The 25,245-nt window shown below is 52.0% G+C and overlaps 12 protein-coding genes across 21 annotated transcripts; 6 read left to right on the top strand and 6 right to left on the bottom strand.

The window, feature by feature from the left end:
• Positions 1 to 242: 242 nt before the first annotated feature.
• Positions 243 to 1,457, bottom strand: H257_01287 (hypothetical protein; the record flags this gene model as incomplete). The annotated part of the gene is made up of 1 exon (XM_009824418.1): positions 243 to 1,457. The coding sequence occupies exon 1, from the start codon at positions 1,401 to 1,403 to the stop codon at positions 243 to 245; it is 1,161 nt and encodes a 386-aa protein (XP_009822720.1). The 5' UTR covers positions 1,404 to 1,457.
• A 3,366-nt stretch (positions 1,458 to 4,823) lies between these two features.
• On the bottom strand, positions 4,824 to 6,742 carry H257_01288 (hypothetical protein). The gene is made up of 3 exons (XM_009824419.1): positions 5,808 to 6,742; positions 5,338 to 5,745; positions 4,824 to 5,282 (listed from the first exon to the last, which is right to left on the bottom strand). Exons 1-3 carry the CDS (start codon positions 6,711 to 6,713, stop codon positions 5,064 to 5,066), a joined length of 1,533 nt encoding a protein of 510 aa, XP_009822721.1. The 5' UTR covers positions 6,714 to 6,742; the 3' UTR covers positions 4,824 to 5,063.
• Positions 6,743 to 7,243: 501 nt separating this feature from the next.
• H257_01289 (hypothetical protein) lies at positions 7,244 to 8,189 on the top strand. Its single transcript, XM_009824420.1, has one exon. It carries the CDS (start codon positions 7,264 to 7,266, stop codon positions 8,167 to 8,169), a length of 906 nt encoding a protein of 301 aa, XP_009822722.1. The 5' UTR covers positions 7,244 to 7,263; the 3' UTR covers positions 8,170 to 8,189.
• A 389-nt stretch (positions 8,190 to 8,578) lies between these two features.
• Positions 8,579 to 10,146, top strand: H257_01290 (hypothetical protein). Its single transcript, XM_009824421.1, has one exon. The coding sequence runs from the start codon at positions 8,618 to 8,620 to the stop codon at positions 9,350 to 9,352; it is 735 nt and encodes a 244-aa protein (XP_009822723.1). The 5' UTR covers positions 8,579 to 8,617; the 3' UTR covers positions 9,353 to 10,146.
• H257_01291 (hypothetical protein) lies at positions 8,586 to 10,139 on the bottom strand. The gene has a single exon (XM_009824422.1). It carries the CDS (start codon positions 10,122 to 10,124, stop codon positions 9,549 to 9,551), a length of 576 nt encoding a protein of 191 aa, XP_009822724.1. The 5' UTR covers positions 10,125 to 10,139; the 3' UTR covers positions 8,586 to 9,548.
• A 157-nt stretch (positions 10,147 to 10,303) lies between the features above and the next one.
• H257_01292 (thioredoxin) lies at positions 10,304 to 11,176 on the top strand (the record flags this gene model as incomplete). Its single annotated transcript, XM_009824423.1, has 5 exons — positions 10,304 to 10,421; positions 10,463 to 10,601; positions 10,651 to 10,729; positions 10,788 to 10,841; positions 10,901 to 11,176. 5 exons carry the CDS (start codon positions 10,304 to 10,306, stop codon positions 10,958 to 10,960), a joined length of 450 nt encoding a protein of 149 aa, XP_009822725.1. The 3' UTR covers positions 10,961 to 11,176.
• A 318-nt stretch (positions 11,177 to 11,494) lies between these two features.
• H257_01293 (hypothetical protein) lies at positions 11,495 to 14,283 on the top strand. Its single transcript, XM_009824424.1, has 7 exons — positions 11,495 to 11,633; positions 11,680 to 11,758; positions 11,808 to 11,899; positions 11,947 to 11,996; positions 12,045 to 12,089; positions 12,160 to 12,323; positions 12,383 to 14,283. The coding sequence occupies exons 1-7, from the start codon at positions 11,507 to 11,509 to the stop codon at positions 12,819 to 12,821; spliced, it is 996 nt and encodes a 331-aa protein (XP_009822726.1). The 5' UTR covers positions 11,495 to 11,506; the 3' UTR covers positions 12,822 to 14,283.
• On the bottom strand, positions 12,839 to 17,418 carry H257_01294. Of its 2 annotated transcripts, XM_009824425.1 has the most exons (13): positions 17,312 to 17,418; positions 17,146 to 17,260; positions 16,801 to 17,095; positions 16,481 to 16,751; positions 15,674 to 15,951; positions 15,475 to 15,605; positions 15,218 to 15,397; positions 14,920 to 15,162; positions 14,748 to 14,865; positions 14,312 to 14,683; positions 13,495 to 14,229; positions 13,037 to 13,432; positions 12,839 to 12,984 (listed from the first exon to the last, which is right to left on the bottom strand). In XM_009824425.1, exons 1-13 carry the CDS (start codon positions 17,384 to 17,386, stop codon positions 12,870 to 12,872), a joined length of 3,324 nt encoding a protein of 1,107 aa, XP_009822727.1. In that variant the 5' UTR covers positions 17,387 to 17,418; the 3' UTR covers positions 12,839 to 12,869. The 2 variants fall into 2 exon arrangements, with proteins under 2 accessions (XP_009822727.1, XP_009822728.1); XM_009824426.1 differs by having other exon boundaries at positions 13,037 to 14,229; positions 17,312 to 17,386.
• A 108-nt stretch (positions 17,419 to 17,526) lies between these two features.
• Positions 17,527 to 19,333, top strand: H257_01295 (hypothetical protein). Its single transcript, XM_009824427.1, has 10 exons — positions 17,527 to 17,610; positions 17,660 to 17,745; positions 17,791 to 17,853; positions 17,904 to 18,049; positions 18,093 to 18,186; positions 18,241 to 18,306; positions 18,372 to 18,544; positions 18,599 to 18,908; positions 18,980 to 19,048; positions 19,099 to 19,333. Exons 1-10 carry the CDS (start codon positions 17,547 to 17,549, stop codon positions 19,279 to 19,281), a joined length of 1,254 nt encoding a protein of 417 aa, XP_009822729.1. The 5' UTR covers positions 17,527 to 17,546; the 3' UTR covers positions 19,282 to 19,333.
• H257_01296 (hypothetical protein) lies at positions 19,332 to 20,185 on the bottom strand. Of its 9 annotated transcripts, none has more exons than XM_009824434.1 (4): positions 20,143 to 20,185; positions 19,883 to 20,089; positions 19,592 to 19,828; positions 19,332 to 19,546 (listed from the first exon to the last, which is right to left on the bottom strand). In XM_009824434.1, exons 1-4 carry the CDS (start codon positions 20,168 to 20,170, stop codon positions 19,365 to 19,367), a joined length of 654 nt encoding a protein of 217 aa, XP_009822736.1. In that variant the 5' UTR covers positions 20,171 to 20,185; the 3' UTR covers positions 19,332 to 19,364. The 9 variants fall into 9 exon arrangements, with proteins under 9 accessions (XP_009822736.1, XP_009822738.1, XP_009822733.1 ...); XM_009824436.1 differs by having other exon boundaries at positions 19,883 to 20,020; positions 20,094 to 20,185; XM_009824431.1 differs by having other exon boundaries at positions 19,332 to 19,828.
• A 105-nt stretch (positions 20,186 to 20,290) lies between these two features.
• On the top strand, positions 20,291 to 22,698 carry H257_01297 (hypothetical protein). The gene is made up of 11 exons (XM_009824437.1): positions 20,291 to 20,429; positions 20,481 to 20,638; positions 20,694 to 20,744; positions 20,801 to 21,090; positions 21,156 to 21,291; positions 21,344 to 21,626; positions 21,672 to 21,856; positions 21,921 to 22,002; positions 22,091 to 22,282; positions 22,340 to 22,418; positions 22,466 to 22,698. The coding sequence occupies exons 1-11, from the start codon at positions 20,301 to 20,303 to the stop codon at positions 22,678 to 22,680; spliced, it is 1,800 nt and encodes a 599-aa protein (XP_009822739.1). The 5' UTR covers positions 20,291 to 20,300; the 3' UTR covers positions 22,681 to 22,698.
• Positions 22,672 to 24,005, bottom strand: H257_01298 (hypothetical protein). Its single transcript, XM_009824438.1, has 3 exons — positions 23,890 to 24,005; positions 23,706 to 23,838; positions 22,672 to 23,650 (listed from the first exon to the last, which is right to left on the bottom strand). Exons 1-3 carry the CDS (start codon positions 23,915 to 23,917, stop codon positions 22,780 to 22,782), a joined length of 1,032 nt encoding a protein of 343 aa, XP_009822740.1. The 5' UTR covers positions 23,918 to 24,005; the 3' UTR covers positions 22,672 to 22,779.
• Positions 24,006 to 25,245: the final 1,240 nt, after the last annotated feature.

Genomic DNA, 25,245 nt, shown 5'->3' on the forward strand with positions numbered 1-25,245 from the left:
CTAATACCTACTACTGTACCGTCATCTCCTTGCTTTGTGCTGTGCCGTACATATTGGGGGATGTGACGATTCGTGCTACTTACTGTACATCGGAGATCCTGTATGGTGCTACCACCTCTCTGAGTCACGCCAATGTCCAGAAACTGGGTAATTCATCCACCCTTTACAACATGTACTACGTACGCAATGGAACTTTGGAACAAAAGTGCAACTTTTGCATATTAGATCGCGGTATTCAATCTCTAAACGCCGTTCGGAGCCTCAGTGGTTGTGCTTGGGGAAGCAGTCGTGGTGGTCGGGTTAGCAGTAGTCGTCGTGGGGCTTGAAGTAGTCGTGGAAGGGGAAGCAGTCGTGGTATTCGGGTTAGCAGTAGTCGTGGGGCTTGAAGTAGTCGTGGTGGTCGGGTTAGCAGTAGTCGTCGTGGTCACCGTCGGCGTAGTGGTGGGCTCGGGATTAGGGGCAGGCGTCGGTGCAGTTGTGGGGCAAGGTGTTGGTGCAGGAGTAGGCACAGGGGTGGGGGGCGGTGTAGGACAAGGGGTAGGCGCAGGAGTAGGAACTGGGGTGGGTGCAGGGGTAGGCGCCGGAGTTGGCGCCTGTGTTGTGGTAGGCGCTGGGGTCAATGGGGTGGCTGTCGTAATCGCCTTGGTTGTGGTAGGGGTAGCCGTGGTAGTGGCTTTCGATGTGGTAGGGGTAGCCGTGGTGGTGGCTTTCGATGTGGTAGGGGCAGCCGTGCTTGGTGGCTTGGTTGTGGTAACAGGGACGGCAGTGGTGGTTGGCTTGGCCGTGATGGTAGTCGCTGGGGACGCCGTCGGGTACGTTGGAGTGGCCGTTCGCAATTGCGTAGTAGTAGGCGCAACGGTGGTTGTGGTCTTGACGAACTTGGCAGAGTTCAAGCAGCCGACTTCATACTGCACCTTGGCGGTCGACGCTACAAACCATGAGGCAGGGGCGGAGGCGGCAGACGCCGTTGCAAGGCTGGGCGAGTCGTTTTCAGAAAACTCCCACGACGTCACAGCCACCGGTGCTGATTGCGAGGCATCGCAGTCGAACGGCTTGCTGTTCTTCTTCTTTGCAGGTTGGCCGCAACCGATGGATGGGAGGACGCATCCCCACGCCCCAGATGCGAGTTTCGTACAGACAGAGTCCTCCTTCAGAATGCAGGTCGACGTCTTGGCGTCCCAAGAAGGCAGGTACGGATGGCAGTCCTTGGTCGCCACGTCACCCACTCGAGGGCAGCTTTGTCCGACAGGCGCTAAGCCGTTGCCAGAGCAGATCGACCCAGCAATAGAGTAGGTCGCATCTTGACAGATACTGACTGGGGTGGCAGCTGATACGGTGGCGGCGGCGAGGATCGCTACGAGAGCAACAGTGGATACGTGGGCAACAGGGAATACGTGCTTCATCGTAAAATGGTCAGTGACTGAACTTCTGTAAGCAAGGTACGCCCATGTGGTGACTTGCATCAAAATATCTGGGTCGTCACAATTGGTCGACCGGACGTGAATTTTTGTTGCCAGTTTAAAACGACAAAAAAGGTGGGTCCCCATGGGAGTCGAGACCTTCACTGTTCTTGGAATTTGTAGTGAATCTGTTTTAGTAGGCCCCCTATGTACCAAATGTCACTGAAACGAAGAATCTGGCCATGCAAGCTATGGGGGTCGTAAAGCAAACAAATCTATGCAGGCGAACGAGATTACTAGTAGTCGACATCATTGCCATGAACGTACGTAGTAAATGTGCACGCCAAGCTACATGTAGAAAGCACGCTGGAAAATGCATGGTCGTTGTCCGGTTCGAATTTCTCAAGTGAAGCTAAAACTAGGAAAAACGTCTCATACCGTATTTTTTGAACTACTATACGTATACTACGTACCGGTAGTACAGTACTATTATAGTACTACTACACTGTAGTGCAGTGTAGGACAGTGGTACTCGTACTACGTACTAGTAGTACTAGTAATAGTTTTGTGCTTCGCAACTTATTTGGCAGTCATATTGTGAATTCGCTATAAACTCCCAAAATTTGCCTGGATTGTCAAATCAATATTGAATTGTCGTTTCTGTAAGAGCCAATCAAATCCACTCAAAATTGGATTAGCCAATAGCGTCGATTCGTGATTCGATTCGACTGCGAGATTCCATTCGACGGGATCTGGAAATTTGTACCGAGTCCACAATACTTAGGGTGCATCTGGTAACATTTCAAAAATAATATTCCATTTTCTGGCAAGATGGGATAACGTTAAATAAAAAATGCCATTTTCCAAATGGAGATAAACGGTCCATTTTGAAATATGGTGTTTTGGACCTCCTCAAGGAGTAAATCCCGCTTGGAATTATTGGATTTGGGTTAAAAATCTTCGAGCACGACATGCTTCAATTGTTATCAGATTGATTGAATTCACGAGTGGTCGAGAGCATCCACGATCCTTTTTGTGCTTGTATTTGAGGTTCTAAGAATATATATATGAAATTCAGTAGGCATACGCCGTTTTCCTCCGTGAATTCGATTCTTCATTCGCTTTACTTTTCGAGTAATCGTCGAAATACCTTTCAAATGTCGCATGAAAAACTCGTATAACATTATACTCCGGAGTAGATTGTAGTCTTGACTTGTAGCGGTTACACAATTTATTTAAAATGGTCAAATGGAATACAGAACATAAGTGTAAAAGAATGCTTCATTAAACTGTAAGAATACATTAATATTTTTAATAAAATAGAAAGGGTCGTGGACTTCCAAAAATATCTCAGAAGGCCTATTGTGAATTCGCTACAAACTTCCATCCAAAATTCGCCTGGTTTGTCGATATTGAATCACGCTGAAGTTTTGATTGGTTGAATATACTTGTCCTTTCTGCACGAGCCAATCAAATCCACTCAAAAATGGATTAGCAATAGCGTCGATTCGTGATTGGGTGGCGAGATTCGATTCAACGGGGTCTGGAAATTCGTATCGAATCCACGCCCCAAAATCAGTCATTCATGTCTTGAGCAAAAACTGTGCTATTCACAATATCAAGGTACTTCTATCCGAAATAGTGTTCATGACAATTAGATAGTCTTCGCTCAGATCGAAAAAACTGGTCTGAGTATTAGGCTATAAAACCAGTTTGCATGATGTATCGTGTGATTAACGACGAGTCAGGATAAAACTCGGAATCCAACGAAATCAGTCATATTATTGTCAGTGACGGATGGCCAACACAATAGCCGCTGAACAAATTAAACATCCAATAAATTCCAAAAGACCGCCAGATTTCCAATATGTAGCAGCATCTTGTCATTTATCGAGTACTTTAGTAATTTACCACTAGTTTCTTCCTACCCCGAAACTCCGCAACCCCGAAACCCCAAACTGCACTTTTGCAATTCCTCGAAATCTGAGGACACCTCAGCGATGTATCGTGTAGGGTATCACCTTCAGATATTTTAGGTGGCAATTTCAAGTAGCGTTTGAAGGATATAGCCCGTCAAACGCTGTCCAAGTATTTCACCATCAATGGCGTTGAACTGAATGGTAAAACTCCAATCGTCAAGAGCGATTGGTTTGGAGGCGGCCGATCGTTGCGATGACCTGAATTACCACTGATGCATAGATTCTACTATGTAGTAGTACTGTACAATTTTTTTACAGTTGAGAGGCCTTTGTGTCTGCAGTGTTGTGTCCTTTGACTCTGACGTGTTAATACATTTAGACGGTAGCCAATGGGAAATAAGTATTCTTAGAGATACTCAAAAGTCGTAAGAAGCCGAATTATTCGAATAATGTACAACTTTTGATCAGCATGGCGCTTCCTGACAGTGAATAGGTTTGGCAGTTACTAGTAAGTACTTATTTGGAAATTCGGCAGTCTGAAACCAAGTATCCGGATATTTCCACGTAGTGGAATCGAAAAAAGTGTACCTGTAGCTCTGTTTCAACGGCAAATTGCTATCTGAAAATGTAAATTTCTGCGATTCTAAGATTCTGATACTCTGCGAAGACGAAAAAAACGTCTTCGCACATCTGAGGTGTCAACTCCAACATGGCGTTTTGGGACAAAATATTGTAATATTTCAGGTTACCAGACGGGCCAAACCGCAGGCATCTTAGATTTATGGCAAAACGCAAGGTTTCTGTTAATCTGGGACAGATGTACAGTTATTATGGTGGGTTGGAAGGATAAAAACACTAAATATCTGTATCGCTTCATCGGCCACTACAGTAGCTTGCTCCGCATTGCATGTCGATCATTGTAAGAGCTGACGGGCGCAAGTGTTGATCTTGCATTCATTGCATTTTTCATTACTTCGAGGTACGTGCAAACATGTATTGGCTTCTCCGAGCCCAATACCATGTTCCAACACCTTTCTACTCACAAAGGCCTCAAGTTAGTATTTTGAAGTCAGGCAGGGGATAACGAGACTCAACCCAGAATTGGTTTCAAACTGCAATTCCGGGCAAGGACTGATAAATCTGGGGTCCGATGATCTATCTCGGCCGAATAAATCTTTATCGGCCGTGCACACAGTTACTGTATTAAATCTGTGGCGATGTCAGTATTAATAAAATCTGCGGATTCGAGGTCGATTATGCCAAAGACGACGTAGAACTACTATTAATAGTACAATTATTGTCGATTTGATACAAATTTGGGGAGGGGGTGCAATCGAATCGCGCCGACCAAACCGATCCACAATCGATCTGATTGGTTGAATTTCATTGAAAAGGTTTTGATTGGCTAATAATTTTGAGCTCATCTGAAGTAGCCAATTAAATCGATTTAAATTCCAACGAGAAACCACGCCACAACACGAAATTTCACTCGAAAGCACAATAAGTGCAAAGCAAAATTTGATTAGAGTTCTTACAGTTAGTACAGTACTGGTAACTAAGACTATTAATATTAGAAATAGTACTGTAGTACGATAACTTTAATACGACTGTGGGCCCTTGGTCAATAAATACTCCTCGAGAGTACTCCAGTAAGCTTGTTAATTTCCCACGTCATTATTGCCGCCATTTTCAAGCCTTTCCCCGTTACTTTTACTTGTGACATTGCTGTAATGTACACTCACATTCACTGCCATAACGACGACGGCTCTTCCACTTGGTCAGGGAACATGGCGCGGCTTTCCCGTAGCGCCACGTCCAGTGCCACCTTGGCCACTTGTTGTTTTGCGGTCTTTTTGGACGGACACTCGTGCGTGGCCACCACGCGCCCATTGAGCACGGCCGACACGCGAAACAGTTGAATGTTGTTGCGAAGGTCCGAGAGGTCGGCGATGTCGTAGTCAATCTAGAGTATCGTCCTCTCTTGATATATGTACCACACCAAGCAAAAAGTCGCTTACGTGGAGCTTGCCTTGCGAGTGCAGTTGGTTCAGGTACATGGCTGGGGCCATGCCTTTGTCCAGGTCGTTCAGGAAGATGGCGCACGTGTACGTCGATGGCGCTGTTGGCTTCAACTGCGACCTCAACACCGTGTGCACAATCGAGTAGTCCACCGCCAAAGCCGCCTCTAGCGCTTCGGGGTGTTGAGCCAAGTACGATTGGTCGTCAGCGTGCAAGTTATTGGCCGCGTGACGATCGAACCACAGCTTCAAGATCGCTACTTCGGACGCTATGGCTTGAGCCGCCTTTTTGCTCGGCGCGCGGGCGGTCGCCAGTCGCGTTTTCGACGAATGGTTGGTCACCACGCACTCAAACAATGGAGGTTCGCCATTCTCTGGGTCGTGGAGCTGGCCAAACTCGATCGTAATCTACCCATATAAAACCACAAGTGATCATCATAACGGGAGGAACAGAGGCATCCAGAGCGTACGTGTTCCTTGCTCCGTTGCATGTACGTGTGCAAGTTGCTCGTGGGCGATTTGGGGGATGTTGGATGGGGCAGCCACACGAATCGTGGCTTATACGCGGCGTCCTCGGCTGGCAGGCCACGTCGTCGGGTCTCTTCTTCCAGACGCAGTCGTTCGGCTTCGTGTCGAAGCTGCTCGACATCCTTTGCCGTCTGGTCGTCGCGGCGAGCTTGAAGGACGTCGATGTCGTGGAGCACCTTGCGGCACAACTTGTCGGATGGATTCGCAAGTGCCGCCTTCTCTGCCGCGTCCTTGGCTTCGTCGTAACGATGCTCCCATAGAAACACTTTGGCCAGGCAATACCACGCCTTCCCGTCGCTGGGGCTTTGAGCAAGGGCCAGTTGGGCGTACTCGCGCACGGTTGGCCACCGCTGCAACCTTATTGCGCAGATTGAAGCGTTGGTGCACGAGGTTACAAACAGAGGCGTGAGGATCGAGGGAGATTCGCATGGTTCTAGCTGGGGTTTGAGAAGATCCGCAGCTTTTCGGAACGCATTGAGTGCCGCATCAAACCGCTTTTCGGCGAAATGCAACTTGCCGGCCTGCTTGGCGGCATCTGCGGCGGCGAAGAACGACTCGACGTCCATGTGATCGATGCCATTGACGAGTGCGTCTTCGTAGTTTGCTTGAAGTGTCGGGTCGCTCTTGACAGCTTGAGGTCCAGCGAATTCCACCCGCGACTGCAATCGACTTAGCACGTCACGGGTCTTGGGGTCCCAGATCCAATCTTCGAATGACCGCGATGTGTCGGCCAGAAAGGTGCAGAGCATCTGCTGCACTGGTTCATAGTGGATGACATGTTTGAGGAGCTTCTGGGTCGGCTTGTCCACCTTCGCCAGTGCTTCTGCCAGTTGCACGTGCATCACCATAACTCGAGAAGGCACAATTTACGCCTTTGGTAACAGAAATCATTCTCCTCTAGGAATAAATACTATAATATATGCAGTAGGATCCTAAATTAGGTCAATTAGGTAGTTACTCTAGGCTTTCCTCCTAATCCAGCAGATTTTGACACCTTGTTGAAGCTGTGGTCTATGCACACTGCAAGTACGGTACAGTGTAACGTGACCATTAACGATATCTTAACAGTCGCATGACCCAGACGGAACTGGCGGAATAACATGTAGAAGGGAAGCATGAAACGTTCAAGAAGCTCGCAAATTCGCTAACATGGCGCGGCCTTGCTTCGGTCGTGCTGTGCCACTACTGTATGGATTCTCACAGTCAGTTTCAGGACATTTTGATTAGTGAATTAATTCGACCACTATTTTAAAACCGTCGAAGTAACTTTTCCATAGTGAAAGCTAGCACGTGTGAATATTATTTTAAATATACACGTTTGGTTTTGCTTTGTATTATATCCTGCATGCATTTATTTTATGAGACCCACAATTCCATTTTGCTTGTCAAATTTGTGCAATGCTGTGGGTGGGTTCGTCGTTCCTTCGACTGCTTGCCGCCGTCCTTCTGACCGTCCTCTCCATCGTGTCGGCGGCATGTGATGACTGCGCAATGTCTGGCGATTGCACGCTGGCTTACAAAGATATCGCGCCTGGTTCATACTGCGGACGTGTTGGCGGCGTTTACTGCTGCTGCCCGTTGACCATGCAATGTGCTGCCACGGTATTCGACTGCAGGTGCCGCAATCTGCCGTATCCTGGTTACGCACCGCCGCAGAACCTTCCTATGGATCGAAACGACGGGTTGGTCGTCGCCATCGTCATGGGTTTGGTCGTGAGCCTATTCGTTGGGGCGTTTTGCTGCGTGCGACACAATTGCACTGGACGCCAGGCGCAAGCGCAGGCGAAACCATCACACGACCAACTGCCCGCTTCGAACCAACTCCTCCCACTACCTAACAGACCAAACCGAGGCTACTCGCATCCCGTGCTGGCTACAGCCCCGGTTGCGAGTACGTACCAACGATACGACACAGTTCCAGCCACATACGGAAGCGTCCTTCAGCAACAGCACATCCAAGCATTTGATCCGAATGTCCAGTCATCTTATCCCCAAGAACAGCCACCGTATGCACTACCAGTCGCTCGGTTGTTGCAACCTTCGTCCAATGACTCAACACTCCCCACATCGCACAACCAACCCACCTACCCAGGAAACCAACCAGTGCCAGCGTACGCCGTGGCGGCGCCCTTCGCCACCCAGTCCTCCGCGCGCAACAAGCTGACCGATCAAGATCAATCACATGTTCCGTTCGAATCCGTCTATGAAGCGCGTCCGTACGAGTCGCCACCTCCAGCGATTCGGTCGATCCATCCTCCTCCCAGTGCCCCGTCACCCCCTCGGCAATATCAACCTAAGATGTAAGAAGCCGTTTCCATATCGCACTGTCTACGACTGTATCGCACCTTCCACAGCTTGACAGCCACACGTCAAAGGATATACGGAATGTTCGCTATGGTACTGTACTGTCAGCTTGCGCAGATCCTGCAACAGAAGTGTCCGCAACTGTACAGTAGTGCTTGTGTTAACTGGCACCTTCGCTGACAGGTCTGTACCCGTACCCGACTTTACCCGATGCATACTATTAATAGTATAAATTAGGGTATGGGTGGGCATGGGTGGAATGCATGTTGTACTTGGAATTATTTACAGGTGTTAATACAAACGTTAGTATTTAATAATATATATCATTAATTTCGTATGTCAGGTCATGAATGACGGTAATACCTGCATTCCTATAATGGCAGAATTCACATCCAATCACATGCATTCTCGTTTACCCTCCCTTCAGTGCCATTTCCGAGTTGCAGTCATGAAGACATCGTCGGGACTTGTTCTGCTCGTGTCGCTCGTGCTCCTGTGCTTTGCGAGCGTGGTCGACGCCGACTGCAATTCGTGCGTGTACAATGGCGAATGCAGCACTGCCTATCGAGGGACCCCTGGTCGATCCTGTGGGGTTGTTGCTGGCAAAACGTGCTGCTGTCCACAGAACGCCCAATGCGCAACCACTCCTTTCGATTGTCGTTGTGCCGCCGCCCCTGCTCCCTACCGCCCACACAACGGATCCGGATCTACGATCGTTGGTAGCATTGCTTCGTTTTTGTTTTTGATCTGTCTGGCGTGGTGCCTCTGTCGCTGCTGCTGTCGCAACGACGACGCAGAGTATGTGCCGGTCGCCCAAGCGCAATACATTCCCGTGGCCCAACCGACGAATCAATATGGCCAGCCAGTGTACACAAACCAGCAACCGGTCTATGCAAGCCAGCAGCCTGTGTACGCGGCCCAGCAGCCGGTATACATGGCGCCTCCGCAGCCAGTGGTGTACCAGAGCTATCAGTCTGGCTATGGCGTAGGCACAGGCGCCGCCTTGGGAGCTGCCGCGGGAGTCGTAACTGGCGTTGCCATTGGGGAAGCCATGCACCATCACGACGGAGGTGGGTACGATGGCGGGTACAACAACACGACCTTTGCTGGGGATACTGGGGACAACACGTTTGCTGGCGACTCGGGCGACAACGGCGGCGGCGACTTTGGCGGTGACTTTTAGGTTCAGTTATGCGTCCTATTCAAGCATCATCTATTATTGTGCTGTCAAAACATCGTTTGGATCATGCGACAACGTTTCATTGTCACTGGGACGAGCCTTGGAATTCTCATGAAATGAATTGGCTTTAAATAGTTCTGTTTGCATGAAAAAAAGAGCTATACTCTGATCTTGGGCAATGTCAAGACAGTCTGCCCATTCACAACATGCGATCGACTCCATCAGGGCGCAGTGGTGGCGTCGGTGCCGCGATTTGTTGTGGAAGTTCATGGTGAGGCTGATTCTGGACCTGTGGTTGGGGAGGGTACTGCATCGCATGGGAGAACGGAAGGCTGTACATATTCGCGCCAGCGTGCAACGGCGGAATGGCAACGTAATGATGTTGCCGTACGAAACTCTGTCGCATGCGCTTCAAGCAGCCCCAGTACACGCAAAAGCAGCACGTCAACCACACGAACACAGCCACGAGGCCGCTGGAGCGGATCTTGGACGCGTCCCACGAAGTTGACTCTACAGGCGAGAATGTTGCATGATCCGTGACGGGGCTACATTGACAAGTGAGCGAGGTGGGTATGCACACGGCATTGTCTGGGCAGCAGCAGGGAGTTTCGGCCCAGTTGCCACAGAAATACCCAGCGCCGCCATTGAAAGCCGTGGCACACTGCCCACTGGTCGCGCATGCAGAGCAGTCACCGGACACGGCGGCAGCATGGAAGAATGCCAGTGCCATTGCACGGAGTACGAGTGCTCGGAGGGTTATTGCTGACGCGGTCATTCTGTTTGTTGTTGGAAAGGCGATAATGATGCTGATTGCAATTGGACTTTTTCATTTGGTGAATTTTAAAATATTACATACAAATTACCAGTGTGATTTTGCATTTCGAATTCAAAAACGTGGATCGCGGACTTCAACTGGGGGATTAAAACCTTATATCATTGAAATACCCTAAATATATGAGCCAATCGTTGCCGACAAACCCCATCTTGAGTTTGTCGTTCCGCATGCTTCTTCGCCGATTCGCTGCCGCCACCTCCCGCGCGTCTGTCGCTCGCTTCTCCTCGCGCGGTGGAGGTACTTCCCATTAGGTCTACGGGAATGTCATCCGTTTGTAGCTTCTCTCGTGAAGGAACTGGCGGAGCACGCTGAGTATGAACAGTTGATTGCTCGTCCGGACGCCAAGAGCGTCGTGTACTTCACGGCCGCATGGTGCGGCCCGTGCAAGATGATCTCGCCCATTTACGCGAACCTCAGGTACACGGCGTCGGTCCTCCGCTCGTGAATCTAACTAATGCATGTCCAGCAACAAGAACGAGGACATTTCATTCGTCAAGGTCGACGTGGATGAACTTGACCACACCGCCCACGTCGCTGGTGTCCGGGTACACAGCTCCAGTCCAATCTTGTCTTGGCTGTTGGTGATGATGAGGAATGTCGTAGTCGATGCCCACCTTTCAATTCTATGCGAATGGCAAACTCCAACAATCGCTGGGGGTACGTTGAATTGCTGCTCATGTCGCGTTGTCATTCTTCACGACGTGACTGCGTCCTAGTTTTCCGGAGCCGACCCGACGCTGTTGGAATCGAACGTCAACAAGTTGAAGACCTTGTAGCTCCAAAAGCGAAAAGGCTGACATGAACACAGACGGGTTGTGGTGGGAAGGCGAGCTATAGACCGAGTACAAGTACACAATGCACTCGAAAACGCGTTGGATGCGTGTACTTGACCTCATCAAGAAATAAACCTCTAGCTATGACCATGCCTTTGAACGTTCCTGCTGGTTAACTAAACTTGCGAATTTGGCAGAGTATGGCCGACTACTGTAGCAGTTGTTCCCCCTCCCTGGGCTGCCAATAATCTCTGAGCTGTGTCTGTCGGCCCTGCTTTGAAACATGATAAAGTTATAGTTGCATGCCAAACCTTAGGGCCACATACCTGTCAGTCAATCCCGTCGAGGTTTCAATGCAACAACTTGATTTAGAGGAGATGGCAATGCACTACTCATTTACTACCGGTAGTACACGTTATCTTGATGGAGATCACGTGTAGGATTACGGTACCAAGTGCATACATGTACAGTACAGTATACATCAGCATCCTTTTCGAAGAAAGGGTCATGCAACATGGCAACCAAAGGCTTGCTATTTTTAGCGGAAGAATGCACCCCATTTCGCCGCCACGACCGATTCCAATGCGCCGAAGCAAGGACAACTGCAACGTGCGGCTCGCGCAGCAGCAATACACAGCATTTCGGCAAACGTCCATACACAAGAAAGGGTTTCAAGGTATATCCTTCGAGCAACATACCTAGCATTGATATGGCAAGTGCAGACCCGTACGAAGTGGGCCGTGGCCCTGGCTACATCGACCCCCACCTGCCGTCCACGACCCGCTCGATATCGCTGTACAAGTGCGCCCGATACTACTACTGCGTCGGTGTATCTAGATGCAGGTCGTAGGGTCGACCGGTGCACGAGTTTGCACCTGGTGTTGCCGCTGCCAACGGACGCCATCTACGAAGTGGACCACGGCATCACTTATGACGCCCAATGTACGTCCGCACCCCCACGACGCCATCCCCCACTTGTCCTTGTTTAGACAAGGGGAATGCAACGCCCTTCAAGTCCGCCACCCCTCGCTTTGCAGAGGTTTGCTCGGTTGTCGCAGTCGATTTCTCACATCCGTTCCTACTGTAGTCCACACGAAGTGCCCCTGGACCTGGCTCGTACCGTGCCGAGCTGGTCCACTACATATATATATATAATATATATGCATTCCCCCAAAGGGAATAACTATTTAGTGGACATGTAGTTTCAAGGCGCGTTTCCAACACTCCTGAAAACAATCACTCCACGAGACGTCCGGCAAGAACACTATGAAAAGCAGCTGCAGCTCAAAAGTCTCATGGGGATCGCCCCGCCTCCGCCGCATCAGCCCAACGTCACCCCGGCCAAAGACCACGCCATGCCCACGCGGTACACTCCATCCCCCCCCCTCCCCGCAAACGCCCTAACGTGACCATTTCCCCTCCCAGACCTGTAAAGAAACCCCTGCACAAGTCGACTGGCCGACGAATAGAAGGCAAACGACCCGCCCTCGAGATCGAAGACGCCGCCGTGTCGTCCAAGGCGTCGATCTGCTGTTCGTCCCCTCTCATCGCCCGATTAACACCAAAAAATGCTTACAACGGCAGCTTTGTCAAAGCGATGGTTGCCACCCCTCGGTACCGACAGGCTCTGGCGGTGGGCAAACGTCCAGCACCGTACGTGACGGATGACGCAGAGCCGGTCGTCATTGGAGAAGTCAGCACCGACACGAACGGCGCTGCGGCAGTGCCCACTACGCCCTCGGACGTTGTTGCGACGGGTATAATGGATACCCCCCCGCCCATGCTGTCGTTAACTAGCGAAGTGGTCAAGCAAGAGATTGCCTTGTCCGACCACGTGGTCGAACGCGATGACGCTACTATCTGAGCGAAAAAATATAAAAACTGCCGGTGTAGTAGTCGCCCTACATTGTATCTAGTCGTCGTGCAAATACTCGTCCGAGCCACTCCCAGAGTTAAAGCACACGCGGCACACGCGGACCAGTTCAAAGTACCCAAACTCGGGCAGCGACATGCGATGGCTCGTACACCTGTGGAATCAGACGTGAACCCTCCCCCTTAGCATCAGAATCAGACACGTACTTGCCACAAAACACGTAGCCGCAGCACCGGCAGTGGTGGCGGTTGCGCACGACGGCAATGAACTTTTTCTTGCACTGTTTGCAGCACGCGGCATCCTTGTCCGACTCCCACACGGGCTGTACGTTTGAGTTACCGCCTCGCGACGTTGTCGCAGAATGCAGGCGGGGTCCTTTCGTCGTCTGGTTGAAGTCGGTCATGGCCAAGAGGCTGATGTTGCGGATGGCGTTCGAGTACGAATTGGACAGTGTCGCAGACACCATTGCCGCATTGTTGTGGGCCGTCGTCGGGACCGACGACAACGGCGACGGCAGCATGAACGGGCCCTCGTCTGGTCTGGCATATTCGTGGCCAATCGTCACTTCTTCCAATGGCGTGTTGAAGTTTTGAAAGCGCAATCTATACCCATATTCGTTCCAATATAGGTATATATATATTTCTATGGTCAGGGGGGAACGTACTGCTGCATCGTCGCGTGTGCGTCCTCGTCCAACGACACGGCGATCGTGCGCATGGCTTCCAGTTGCCTCGTCAGGTCTTGGTATTCCGAGCGGAGCGTCGTGAGGTCGGACACGTGGGGTCGGCCGGTCAAGAGCGCCGTCAGATTCTGCTTCATACGCCCGCTTCCGCTGCGCGTTCGAAGCAAATCGACTGGTTGCAAGGGCGGCGGGCCTAACGAAGGCGACGACGCGTCCTGGTGCGGGGTGTTGCTATGTGTGGGGCTAGCTACGTTGGACGTGAGTCGGCGCAGCAGTTTGGCCTTGTCAGGTGTGGTGCTCGGCGTCGACGACAGACTTGAAAGAGGAAGGCGGGGCTCGTGGTGGATGGCAATCTTCCGCGCGAGTCGCTGTATCTCGGAGCGCAGCTGGGCGTTCTTGACCTCGACGTGCTGCTCGGGGGACAGCATGTCGCGCAGCCGAGCCAAGTCGCGCTCTTGTTGCCGGATCAACGCCAGCATTTCCACCTCGCGCTGCTGCAGCCGCATGTGGCTGATGGCTTTCTGGTGCTGACTGGTCCACAGCTGCATGAGCCGGACGCGGCACACGGGCACCATCGCGTCGTCCGTGTCCGTGTTGTACAGCGGATTCCGGTACATGTCGGTGGAGGCGCGGATAGAGTCCCATACGCTGATTGTCGGCACGGCGCAAAGAAATGCCGCGCGGTCCGCCTCGCAGTTCTTTTGAAACGTGCCGTACCTACATACATACCGTGCCAGTGTTTCAATACAACAATTAATGAGCCAAGTCACTCGAGTTGATTCAAGTATTTTGTTTGTACCACGACGAGTAGACAGCGTCGGCCACAGTCGACAGAAACATCTCGTTGAACTGAAAGTACGTTGGAAACTGCAGTGTCAGCTGGTACACGGCGTCCAGGAACTGCTGAAACACGGGCGACGTGTCGTCTGAGATGGGAAACCCGCACCGTTTGGCAAAGTTGTGGCCAAAACTGCACCAGTCCTTCTCCACGAGCATCGCAAAGCCTTCCAGCGTCCGGAAGTACGGGTCCAGCATCAGCTGCGCCAGCGCGCACAGCTGGGCGGTACGGTCCCATCCGTCGCTGCAGTGCACCAGCACGGCGTCCCCCCGCTCCAAGTGCGACGCCACTTCGACCGCCCCCGCCAAAATGCTGTTGATATGCTCCAGCCAACTATGTATGTACACATATAGTGTGAATCCCAATGATTGGGGATGATGGATTCATTCCCCCCCACCGGCTTTTCTGCAACGTGCTGTGGAACGTGGCGTCGTCCACTTGGTACAGCGCTTGGCTGAGCTGGTTGAAGGAAGCGCGCACGACATGAATGTTGTCAATACCCATGAATGCAATCGCTACACACCAATCGTTAGGGGGGGTGAAGGGAAAAACAAGGGGGGGGGTCCTACATGCACAGGGGATGCCGTCTCGGTCATAGTGCTTGGCGGACTCGTGGCCTTTGCCGGCGAGGGCGTTCGACTTGGCGTTGATCTCGGGTCGGCAGTCGACAATGTGCACCAACGTGGACGGTTTGGACCGGCCGTCCACGGGGTACGCGGCGTCGCGGATGGCCCAGAGGAGGTCGCGGTCCTCCTTGCTGCTTGTGCGCAGGACGCCCGACTTGGGCTGGCTGCTCCGACACAGCGGCGCGCCTAAGCCAATCAGATGAGTCTGTGTGTAGCCATGTTGAAGGAACAGTGTTTGAACCTGTGCGAGGGTGCAGCCACGTGAGCGCGGGGTGTCGTCGCTTGGAGCGGAAGCGAGCGGCTTCGGCCAGAACGTCGTCGGGGATGGACGTGGGCACGAGCACAAAGCTCGGGTACGACCCACAGAGGCCGTAGTGGGCGTTGCTTGTGGTCTGTCTCCACGCGGGATGGCTAAATACACCTGTGCATTTTCCTTAGCTTCAAGGGGGAGTTGAGAATTGGTATAAAGATCGATCAGCGGTGTCACTGACGACATACCTTGACGAGAAAACTCGGACAGGGGGTCGTATCGGATGCGTCGCTTGTTGGCGGCACTCGTCGCCGTGGGACTCACGAGTCTGGCTGGTGGGGCCAACGAATGGTCGAATGATGACGTGTACGAACGTAGCCTACGATGGAATACATAATCAAACGGATAGCTTGGAGCGCTTCAAGATGAAAGGTCGAAGGGTCGTACAACTGGGGAGGTGGGCCGGTGGGTAGTGGTGCCGCCGTCGTCAGAGTCGACAAGATCGATCGACTGGTCATGGGACTTATTCCGACAGGATGTTGGGCCGTCACATTCGCCTCTGGATGGGACTCGACGATGTTTAGGTCGGTAAAGGCGCAGAAATTATTCTCCATTTGTAGCCACTCGATCTCGTGGACAATATGCGTCAGCATGCGCACGCGCTTGGCGTCCGAGTCGCCGGCGCGGCATCGGGCGTTGAGGGTCACAGAGTACAGCGCCGCGTCCTACCATCAAGTCCATTTGGCATTCGTGGCCATTGGATATGGTTGAAAACGAAGCAATTTGTATATTAAAGGACTCGACCAAATCCACAGTCGAGGCCATTTGGCAGGTCGGACCAAGCATTCGATCATTATAGGACATGGTTGAACAAACGATGCAAGCATAGATGGTCAAGTCGATTCGAAATTGGAGTGTTTGGGTGCTCAATCGAATGCGCAGAAGCACCAAATCGACACACAATCGATGATCGACCAATCAAAACCCACAACACTCATCAAGTAGCCAATCAAATCCAGTCTTCGACATCATGTTCATCATCGAATTAGTGTGTGACTTAAATTAGTGTGACACGGGGCAATCTTTTCGTACTAACGTCAGTACAAACAATCGATCGATAGATTTGCGCGAATCAGCATAAAAGTCAATCAAATTTTGGGTAAAAGCTCAATACCACAAATCCACAGTCGAGGCCATCTGGCAGGTTGTGGCCATTGGACATGATGGAACAAATGGCAGTTGTATATGTAGTACCATGTTTTCCATATTCAAGCCATGCACGGTAAAGTGCTTTTGCTTGGATTGGGTCTGCGTCAACTTGGCGATTTTGCCGAGAGGGATCGTGTGCACGTCTTCGTGGTGGAGGCCCTGCACGGGGGCATACGGAATGAACCAAAGGCGGAAGTTGGTCACGACCATGAGCGCCAGCACCCCTTGGTTGCCTTCGGTCACGTGGAACGTCAACGACACTTCTTCGACCAAGTACAGGACCTTTTCGTTCGACGGCACAATGCAGTCGTGCAGCCTATGTACAATGCATGAGGAGGAGGGTTGCATTGAAGGACATGGCGTACGGATGCCACACGCGAGGGATGGGAGCGTAATGGTGGTGAAAGCGGTCGTTGTGTGGCGGCAGCACGTCGCGGACGTCCATGCGCTTGGCTTTCGAGAAGTACGCCATCTCCGACTCTTCCATCTGCATGCTGATGTACAGCCATCCACGCCGCGTTGTCGAGCCACGGATCAACTGACACCTAACTTGTGTTGGTTCCTTGGCATCTTGCATCAGGGACAAGTTCACGCGGCAAGACGCAATGCACTCGGTGTGTGCGGAGTCGTCGTTGCACTTGACATCGAATGCCACAAAAGCTACAAATACAAGATGATATCGCGCGTTAACAATATGAGATAGCGCGTACCCACGCTCATATCCCATGACTCAAGCAGTGGGACCCACAGCTCTGCGTCCCATACAGGATTCGCTGCTCGTCGGACGATCTGAGTGATGCCGACTTCCTTCCCATCATACACGACCTACAGAAGAAGACACCATCAACTTCACCGGAACTTCCATGTGGGGCGTACGCGGACATAGGTGTCCAGAGACACTTCTTGCTCTGGGGTGCCGATATTCTCGCCCCGATGTACCGTCAGTCGCATGTTGCGGCGAAAATGGCGTGACACTCAAAAACTATCACCACAAATGCTCCGGATAAAAAGGTGTTGACCAATGAAATCTACGTATACGTCCGGATGCGTTAGCAGGACAAGTCCGGATATGAACGCCAGTTACTGGATCTTGAGGCGGCACAATATTCGTATGCGCCGAAGCATCCGTCATGCCGTGGCGGTGGCGACGCTACTTCCGACCGCCACACAAGGAGGTGTCACGTGACCATGCAAACGAAGAGTTAACATGTCATCACTGTGTAGTGTTCTTCTACGCCGACTTCAATGAAACGCTGGGACTGACTTTGAATGGTAACAGTGCGACGTCAAATTGCATCTTCAAGCCCATGGTACACAACCCTCCCAACTTTGCCGCGACCTTATAACGAGAATAGAATGCATACGGTGTCAACTACGCGGATGGCGACGTGCTTGAAGCCCAGCTAGACGTGATTCAGGTATACACCCTCAGGGCGACCACAGTTGTTGATGGCCAAATGACTTTTAGTCGCACTCGCTCGACCGAGTCACCCTCGACACGACAGAAACGTCCACACCAGCGTCTACAGGACGGATCGCATCCACTACTGCCATGTTTGGCCATCGCGACACATACCAACCGTCGTCTCAGCGCGAATGCCCTGTGCGTCTGCGGTATGCGGCCTCCCAACGTCAGAACAATCAAGAGGTGCCATAGGTTGACAGCATCCCAGCCTCATCAAGCGTCTTCCGTGTGGTATAACGACCCACTGAATGTCCTAGACGGCTTTGAAACGCGGTTCACTTTTCAAGTACAGTGACTACCTTGTAATGAATCGCCTATATATCTGACGGACCAACTCTAGATTTCCGACCACGCCAAGCGCTGCTACGACGTGAAAACACCCAATTTCGGCCTCTCAGCATACCAAGTACACCCCCGTTGGGCTTGATGTTCACAAATGTATGTCGTTTCTTCTCGATCGTCTGTTCGTAGTCGTGCGTCGTCCACGGCGGCGACGGCTTTGCGTTTGTCGTACATGGCGACCCCAACGCGACGGTCGCCTTGGGGGGATCCGGACAAGCGCTCGGTTGGTCCGACATCGCTCCGGCCCTCGCTGTGGTGTTTCACACTCGGCCGAATGGGGCGCTCCTGGTCGACCACGTCAGGTCTTATTCCTCCTACAATGTGTGCATCACACGTCTCAAATATCCAACTTGTAGTCTTCACGTGTCCAGTTCCATGCCGGGCAGCCCGCCACTCGTGCTGTCGGTGCCCACCCCCGTGGATATTGCCGACGGTGGCATCCATATCGCCAAAGTGCGCTACTATAACACGATACCGCAGCAGTACTTTGCGGCCATGTCTGCGACACCAGACGTGGTTCCGTTCTTAAAAGACATGTCCGAGGAGCGACGAGTGGGCTGTGTTGTCGTGTTCATGGACAACGGCATAACTACAGACACACCACTGTTGGCAGTGCCGATCAACTTGGCGGCGGCGTTGGCGTTGCCCAACGACCAAGCGTATATTGTACGTCATGTGCCCATCGTCTGGTCGCTGATATGTCCATGTGGATAGTCACGGCTGACTGACGTGACTAGGGGTTTACAGCCGCGACGGGGCATGCGTGGGAGAAGCACGACCTGTTGTCGTGGTACTATTGTGCTGCAGTACGTCCTCTTGCTCGTCGTGGTGAAACTAACGAGTGCTTTATGTGTAGCCCCCCTGTTTGAATGTACATGGGGCGACCGTTGCACTGGAGTTCGACTACGAGACGCAAAGCAGGCTCAACACTGCCTCGTATGGCACGGGGCTATACCCAGAGCTCATTTTCCCAGACACAGGCCCTTGGGGTATTGACCAAACGTACTTTGCACCCGGTGTCCCTCGTGGAGTGTCGTAGTTACGGTAATAAGTAGTGATTGAATGGATGGTTCAAGCCAGTATATATTTGCGAGGGATACGCCAAGTGACGACAACCATGCATTACTGAATTAATATGGCGTCCAGAACGGCTAGCGCCAACACTCCCATAACCAGAAAGGACACTTGAAATGACGTGGCAGCGCACGGGTACAGTCGGTCCCAATCGTACCGAGGACACATAAAGTCATGGAGCCCGCAGCCCCACGTCCCGCAGACCCCCAAGATGCTACAAAGCAACCGCGCTACAGACACCATGAGTGGGGATAGACACTGTACGATGATCGGACCTGAGTTCTGTCGGCAAAAGTCTTGTGAAATGAAACTGTCGGTGGACAGTTGGGTGCAGCTGCAGTGTGATCGTTCCATGGCGCTTTGATGCATGACGTCGCTGTCCATGCAGCTGGTGCTGCACATGACGGTCTGGATGTCGGACTGAAGGACGGGTCCAAATCGACCAGCAAGTCGAAGTTTCAAGTACTCGATGCTGGCTTCGCACAGCGACGCCTGGACGAACATCTCCTTGCCTTCTTTAAACATGAGCGGCGACCTGGAAGTACGAGAATGAGGACAACACCTACCTTCCCCGGCGAGAAAAGCCGTGTAGATGGCTAAGTCACACGTCAGCTCTGTTGAAACTGGATCGACCTCGGCAAGCCTTCGCTCAATGTCGGTACGGTGCCATGGTGACATTTGGGCACTTGCTGGCGAGCTCCATTCTTGCAGGAGGGTACTGTGGTCACTCTGCTGTTCGTTCCCCCATGCACATGCCACAATTGAGCACAGACCTACCGGTAGCGAATCGTGATGATTGGCGACGCACGCTTGGCGGCAGTCGTACCCCAAGCGATCGAGCATGTTGGCCGCATTGCTTTTTGCTGTCGTATTCTGACTGTGAAACCGCTGGGTTACATCCGGATGTTCAAAATTATGCGGATTGGACTCAGCCAACCGCGGTGCGGCGACATCGTTCCAACGACAAGAATCAATTACTAGTACATGGAGTCACCAAGCGCAAAAGAGTACGATGCGGCTGATTACGCAAAGGGGTGTCGACACATCACCGCCGCGGTGAACATTGCAATGCTACGTAAACGTATGAAGAAGGGTGGGCTGCATCGTTGCGAGGTAAATGAGTGGACACGCTCCAATATGGTCGATGACATGCCTTATGCACAGACTTGCGGGAAAGCTACAGCAGGTGGGAAGAAGAAGTCCACGAAAAAACACGCGACGAAGCTGGTCAACGATCTGGACAAGGTCCAGCTAAATGCCATTTGCATCGCGTGCGGGTTCGTGGGGTGTCTGCACCAAAGCCACACTGTCGCCCATCTCCAGTGCGTGTCGTGTCCACCGAACACCTTCTTGCAATTGACATGAATTGCACTTCAGGCACATGACAAAGCACTATTGTTTCTTCAACATGTCCACGAAAGAGATCTGGTACGAGGCCATCATCGATCGCCCATGAATCGACGACACGCATGTGGTGCTTGCAGGTGCGTCAAGTGCGATGGCGTCGTTCTCGATCGAAGCGATCGCATTGGTCGCGCCATTCAAGACGTCATCGCCGCTTACGACGAAATCGTCGTGGGGAAAAGCGGGCGGATGCTGCATGCCAAGGGCGACCACGAGCCAGCCACGGACAAGCCACTGGACCGACCACCCCCATCCAGCAAGAAGAGCAAACGAGCGAAAGATCCCAAACCATCCAAACATGAGGCAAACGAAGAAGAAGATGCCGATGGAACCATCGTGGAAGCAGCAGCCATTGGATTGATACCAGCAGGTACGCAGCGAGCCAGCCGTTCGTTGATCGTTTGATTCTGAGGCTGGTTGGTTGGGTGTGTTTAGGCTTGGCAAATTTGGGCAACACTTGCTACTTCAACTCTACGATTCAGGCGCTAAAGAGTGTGTTTGCGCCTGTGTTGGCCAACCGAGCTCGACCTTCCAAGGCTAGCGGTGGGGGCGATATCACCCGAGCGCTCTTGTACGAAGGAGTCCATACTGAATCAACACATCCTAAGTCGTGATGGATATAGGGACTTCATTCTGGACGGGAAACCTGCCACCAAGAAGACGGGCAAGCGAGTGTATAATCCGTCTCAACTGCTAAGTGCCGTCCGTGAAAAGTGTCGGCAGTTCCGGAACCGGCAGCAGCAGGATGCGTACGAAGTGCTCTTAGGGCTCGTGTGGGCCATCGACGACGAATTCAACGGCAACAGTACATCATCCCACGCAACGAATGCAGAAGAAGGACCATCCTCGCCACCGATGGAGCAGATCTTTGTCCACACCGACGACCACGACACCTTGAGCTTGATGGTTCGCCCTGCCTGTTTGTCCACAGTCAAGTGGGAATGTATGTAGGTGCGAGAGGGAAGTTCCATGGAAGAAATCCAAAAACTCGTCGCCGAGACCCTCCGACTGGACCAAGACGACGTGTTCTTGGCGGGTCCTCCACCGGCATCATCATCGGCGTCGACGCAACCTGGCACCGCGAGCAGCTGGCATGACAATTTTGTTGGACGCGCCATGATGGGTTGCTTGGTCAAGTACGTTCGTTGCACCCCTCTTGCTGTATCTTGCACTGAAACTGCAAGCTCATGTGCACTGCAGTACAGTGGTCTGTCGGACGTGCAGTACCACGTCCAAAGCGTTCGATGCATGCGTGAGCCTCACCTTGTCCATTCCAAACAACGTACGTACGTTCGTGTAGCTCTGGTTGTAGTAACGACACGGGTGTATCGTTATTACTATATATATCATCGTCTTGACGTCGTCACCAGGTGGACGAGTGTGCACTTGAAGACTGCATGGCGTTGTTTACGGCACCAGGAGAGCTCTCCCAAGCGCAAGGATGTGGCTACCAGTGCGACCATTGCAGCCAAACAACGCCGCCCGACCCCTCTCGTCTGCACACTGCTGGGATCCAACTGCAGCTGCACACACCGGCCCCTGTGCTTGCCCTGCATCTCAAGGTTCGATGCTAATGCACTACCCACCACACATATCCGTCGACATACCATCTCTTGTAGCGACTGACACGGCTTAAAAAGCTCAGTCGACACGTTGCATTTCCTATGGACCTGGACGTGGCTCCGTATGTGGCCCAGCGTACGTCCTCTGGACCTCTCGTCTTTTGTCTACTCACGTGCACTTAGCCTTGTATGGCCCCCACTGGCCCACAACGTACACGCTGCAAGCAGTGGTTGTGCACTCTGGGAACCGTTTTGGAGGACATTACGTGGCATATGTCAAGCATGGCGCCCATTGGTTCTTCACGAGTGACACCCACGTCAAGGTCGTGCCGGAAGCCACCGTGTTGGGCGCCGAGGCGTACATGTTGTTTTACACCAACACCCAAACATTCGTATAAATGAAAAGTTGTTCAAACGATATAGTCTTAGCGTCGACAGTCGACCATTCTGCTCGCGCTACGAATGGGGGGCGACACACCAATAGATATAGAAACCCGCTACGCCTTTTCCTTCGAGTTGATAAACGGCACGTGGGCCAAAATGTGGTGCGTCGCGTTCGACAGCGTCGCATACGTCGAGTGCGACACGCTCGAAATGGTGTCCACCGTCGACTTGCGCACTTCGTTGGCCTTGTCCACCGTCTTCTGGTGCAAACTGCACGCCGTCTCGACAGTCGAGGACGTCACCTGGCTCACCTTGGCCTGGACGCTCGACACCGTCGACACCACCGACGACTTGGTTGCCGTCACCGTGTTGTGGACCTTGATGAGGGCGCCGTCCTTGGTCTTGAGCAGGTAGTCCTGGCTCGCGGCAATCGACTTGAGCAAGTGCGACACGTTTTCGTCCACACGCGAATCCACCTTGGTCAGCGCCGGTACCAACGATTGATCGACCGCATCCAAACTGCCCACTTGCTTGGGCGCCAGCCGATGCAAGAGGTACTCCAGGGTCGACTCGCCGTAGCGTGCCACGTACCCCACGGCCGAGAAGCTCGTCGCGTACGAGTACACTTCCTTGGTCTTGGCGTAGTAAAACGACGGGTGGATGTACCACAACGACGGCGCGTGCTCGGCAGTGGTGGTCAAGCTGCGAGGGATCGAAGCATGGGGGTCGTTCGAGCTGCTGCTTTTGGTCGTGGACGACGCCGGTGGTGGCGGTGACTGCTTCTTGCCCTTGTCTTTTTGGGCAAATTCGTAGCTCAGCACAATCACACCTGCGCCATCATCCAAGTTGAATTCCTTCTCTTCAATACCCCTCGCGTTGATAAACGGCGCCAAGGACAGTTTCGCAGACGCAATGGGCTTCGCCCCATCGGCTTGCAGCACTTCGATTTGCACCGCGTTCTTGTTGTCGGATTGAAATCCCTCACTAGCGCAGCGTTATGAGCGTACGTATCGAAGAATGGCATGGTCTATATACGTACAACGTCAGGATTTCGTTGAATTGACCTGTCTCCGCAGGCTGTGGCTCGGTTTGGCTCTGAATTTTGCCAATAGTCACGCGCACGAGAATCTTCGCTCCTTTCGCCTGGTTTTTCAGATCTTCCACACGAAGCACTGCAGCAGCAAAGAATGAGTCATGTGATGCATGCCAAGGGGCAACGGTACCTTTGATGTTTAAGTTTCCTGTGACCATTGTCGTTGGTGCTGCTGGCGACTCGAGGAGGGGGGGGATCTCACGCGAAAATGCAAACTGCTGAGAGGGACCTTTTGGCCAATTCCTCAACACAGATCTATTTTTCATTTGAGGATTGTATGCTGCATACAAAATGCTATAGAAATGCCAACGACCAATTGGGCACAAACGCCATCGCCAGCACCCCAACGTCATCCGATTCATTCGACCAACCGGTGCGCAAAACCTAGCGTTGTCTTGGGATTTACTTAACTCAGCACATTTGATTGGATGAAATCTATCTATGACAACAGGAAATTCTGGGAGATTGGGTCAAATCCAGTCACCAACGTCCTCAAGTGCCCGTTCGCAGAGGTGATGTGATTGTGAAGATCTTCAAGATGCCTTTTCATTGGCCGAAATTTAGACGAACTTGCCAATGGAATCCCTCAGAACACCGAATGATCTCAGCGAAAGACTGTACAGTACGCTGAGCCATACAGTATCCATGGCAGGGTGTACGTCCGCAGCACCATTGGTATGGTGCTGTCGTCAATTTGATCAGAGTATTCATGCCCTGCACTTCAAATTGCATGAGTAAACAACCTTCATCAAATATGCACCAGCCTTCTCACTCGGGACAGTGATCCCCACGTTGGATGGCTGCGACTTGACTTTGAAAAGTTGCGAAAATTGACCCATGTTGTTTCACTACAAGTATTTTCTCATTTGAACTTCAAGTTGAGTCAACCTAGTGAGTGTATTTGTAAACGAGCGTTTTATTCTGTCGATTACTATACAGCTATTTCGAACTTCTTCTAAAGTACTACGTAGTACTAGGAGGAGTACGTAGTATTGTAAAATTGTATCGGTTCCGGATAACTGCATGCACCTACTTTTATGTCGACGAGGCACCAAGGGATGCCACATGATTGATGTTGATGAAACCTTATTTTCGTCTCGTCCAAGGCTTCGTCAACTACAGTCACCCAGCCCTCACCTCAAGGTGCGCCACCAACATGCCAATCAATCCATGTATACATAACCGTGTATGTCCATTCACCGACGGGCGCGCCCAACGCACCATAGACTCGACGACGGCACGGAAGTGGGTTCTGTGGATAAATACTTCTCCGGCGAATGGTCATACATACCAAGCGCCGCCTGTCGTTCACGGTATTGGACAGTAGTATTTGCCTATAGAAAAGGTATGGAAGGAAGCGGGAGTTGTTTGCGTGAATGTCACGACGTTGCATGTCGTCTAGTTGACACAACACGCGGAGGAACTTATGTCCAAAGCCGTGTCACGGTTGGTCTTTTCCATCGTCTCAGTACTGTAGTTTTGTAAA

This window comes from Aphanomyces astaci (genome assembly GCF_000520075.1).
Source record: "Aphanomyces astaci strain APO3 unplaced genomic scaffold supercont1.2, whole genome shotgun sequence".
NCBI classification, from domain to species: Eukaryota; Oomycota; class Saprolegniomycetes; order Saprolegniales; family Verrucalvaceae; genus Aphanomyces; species Aphanomyces astaci.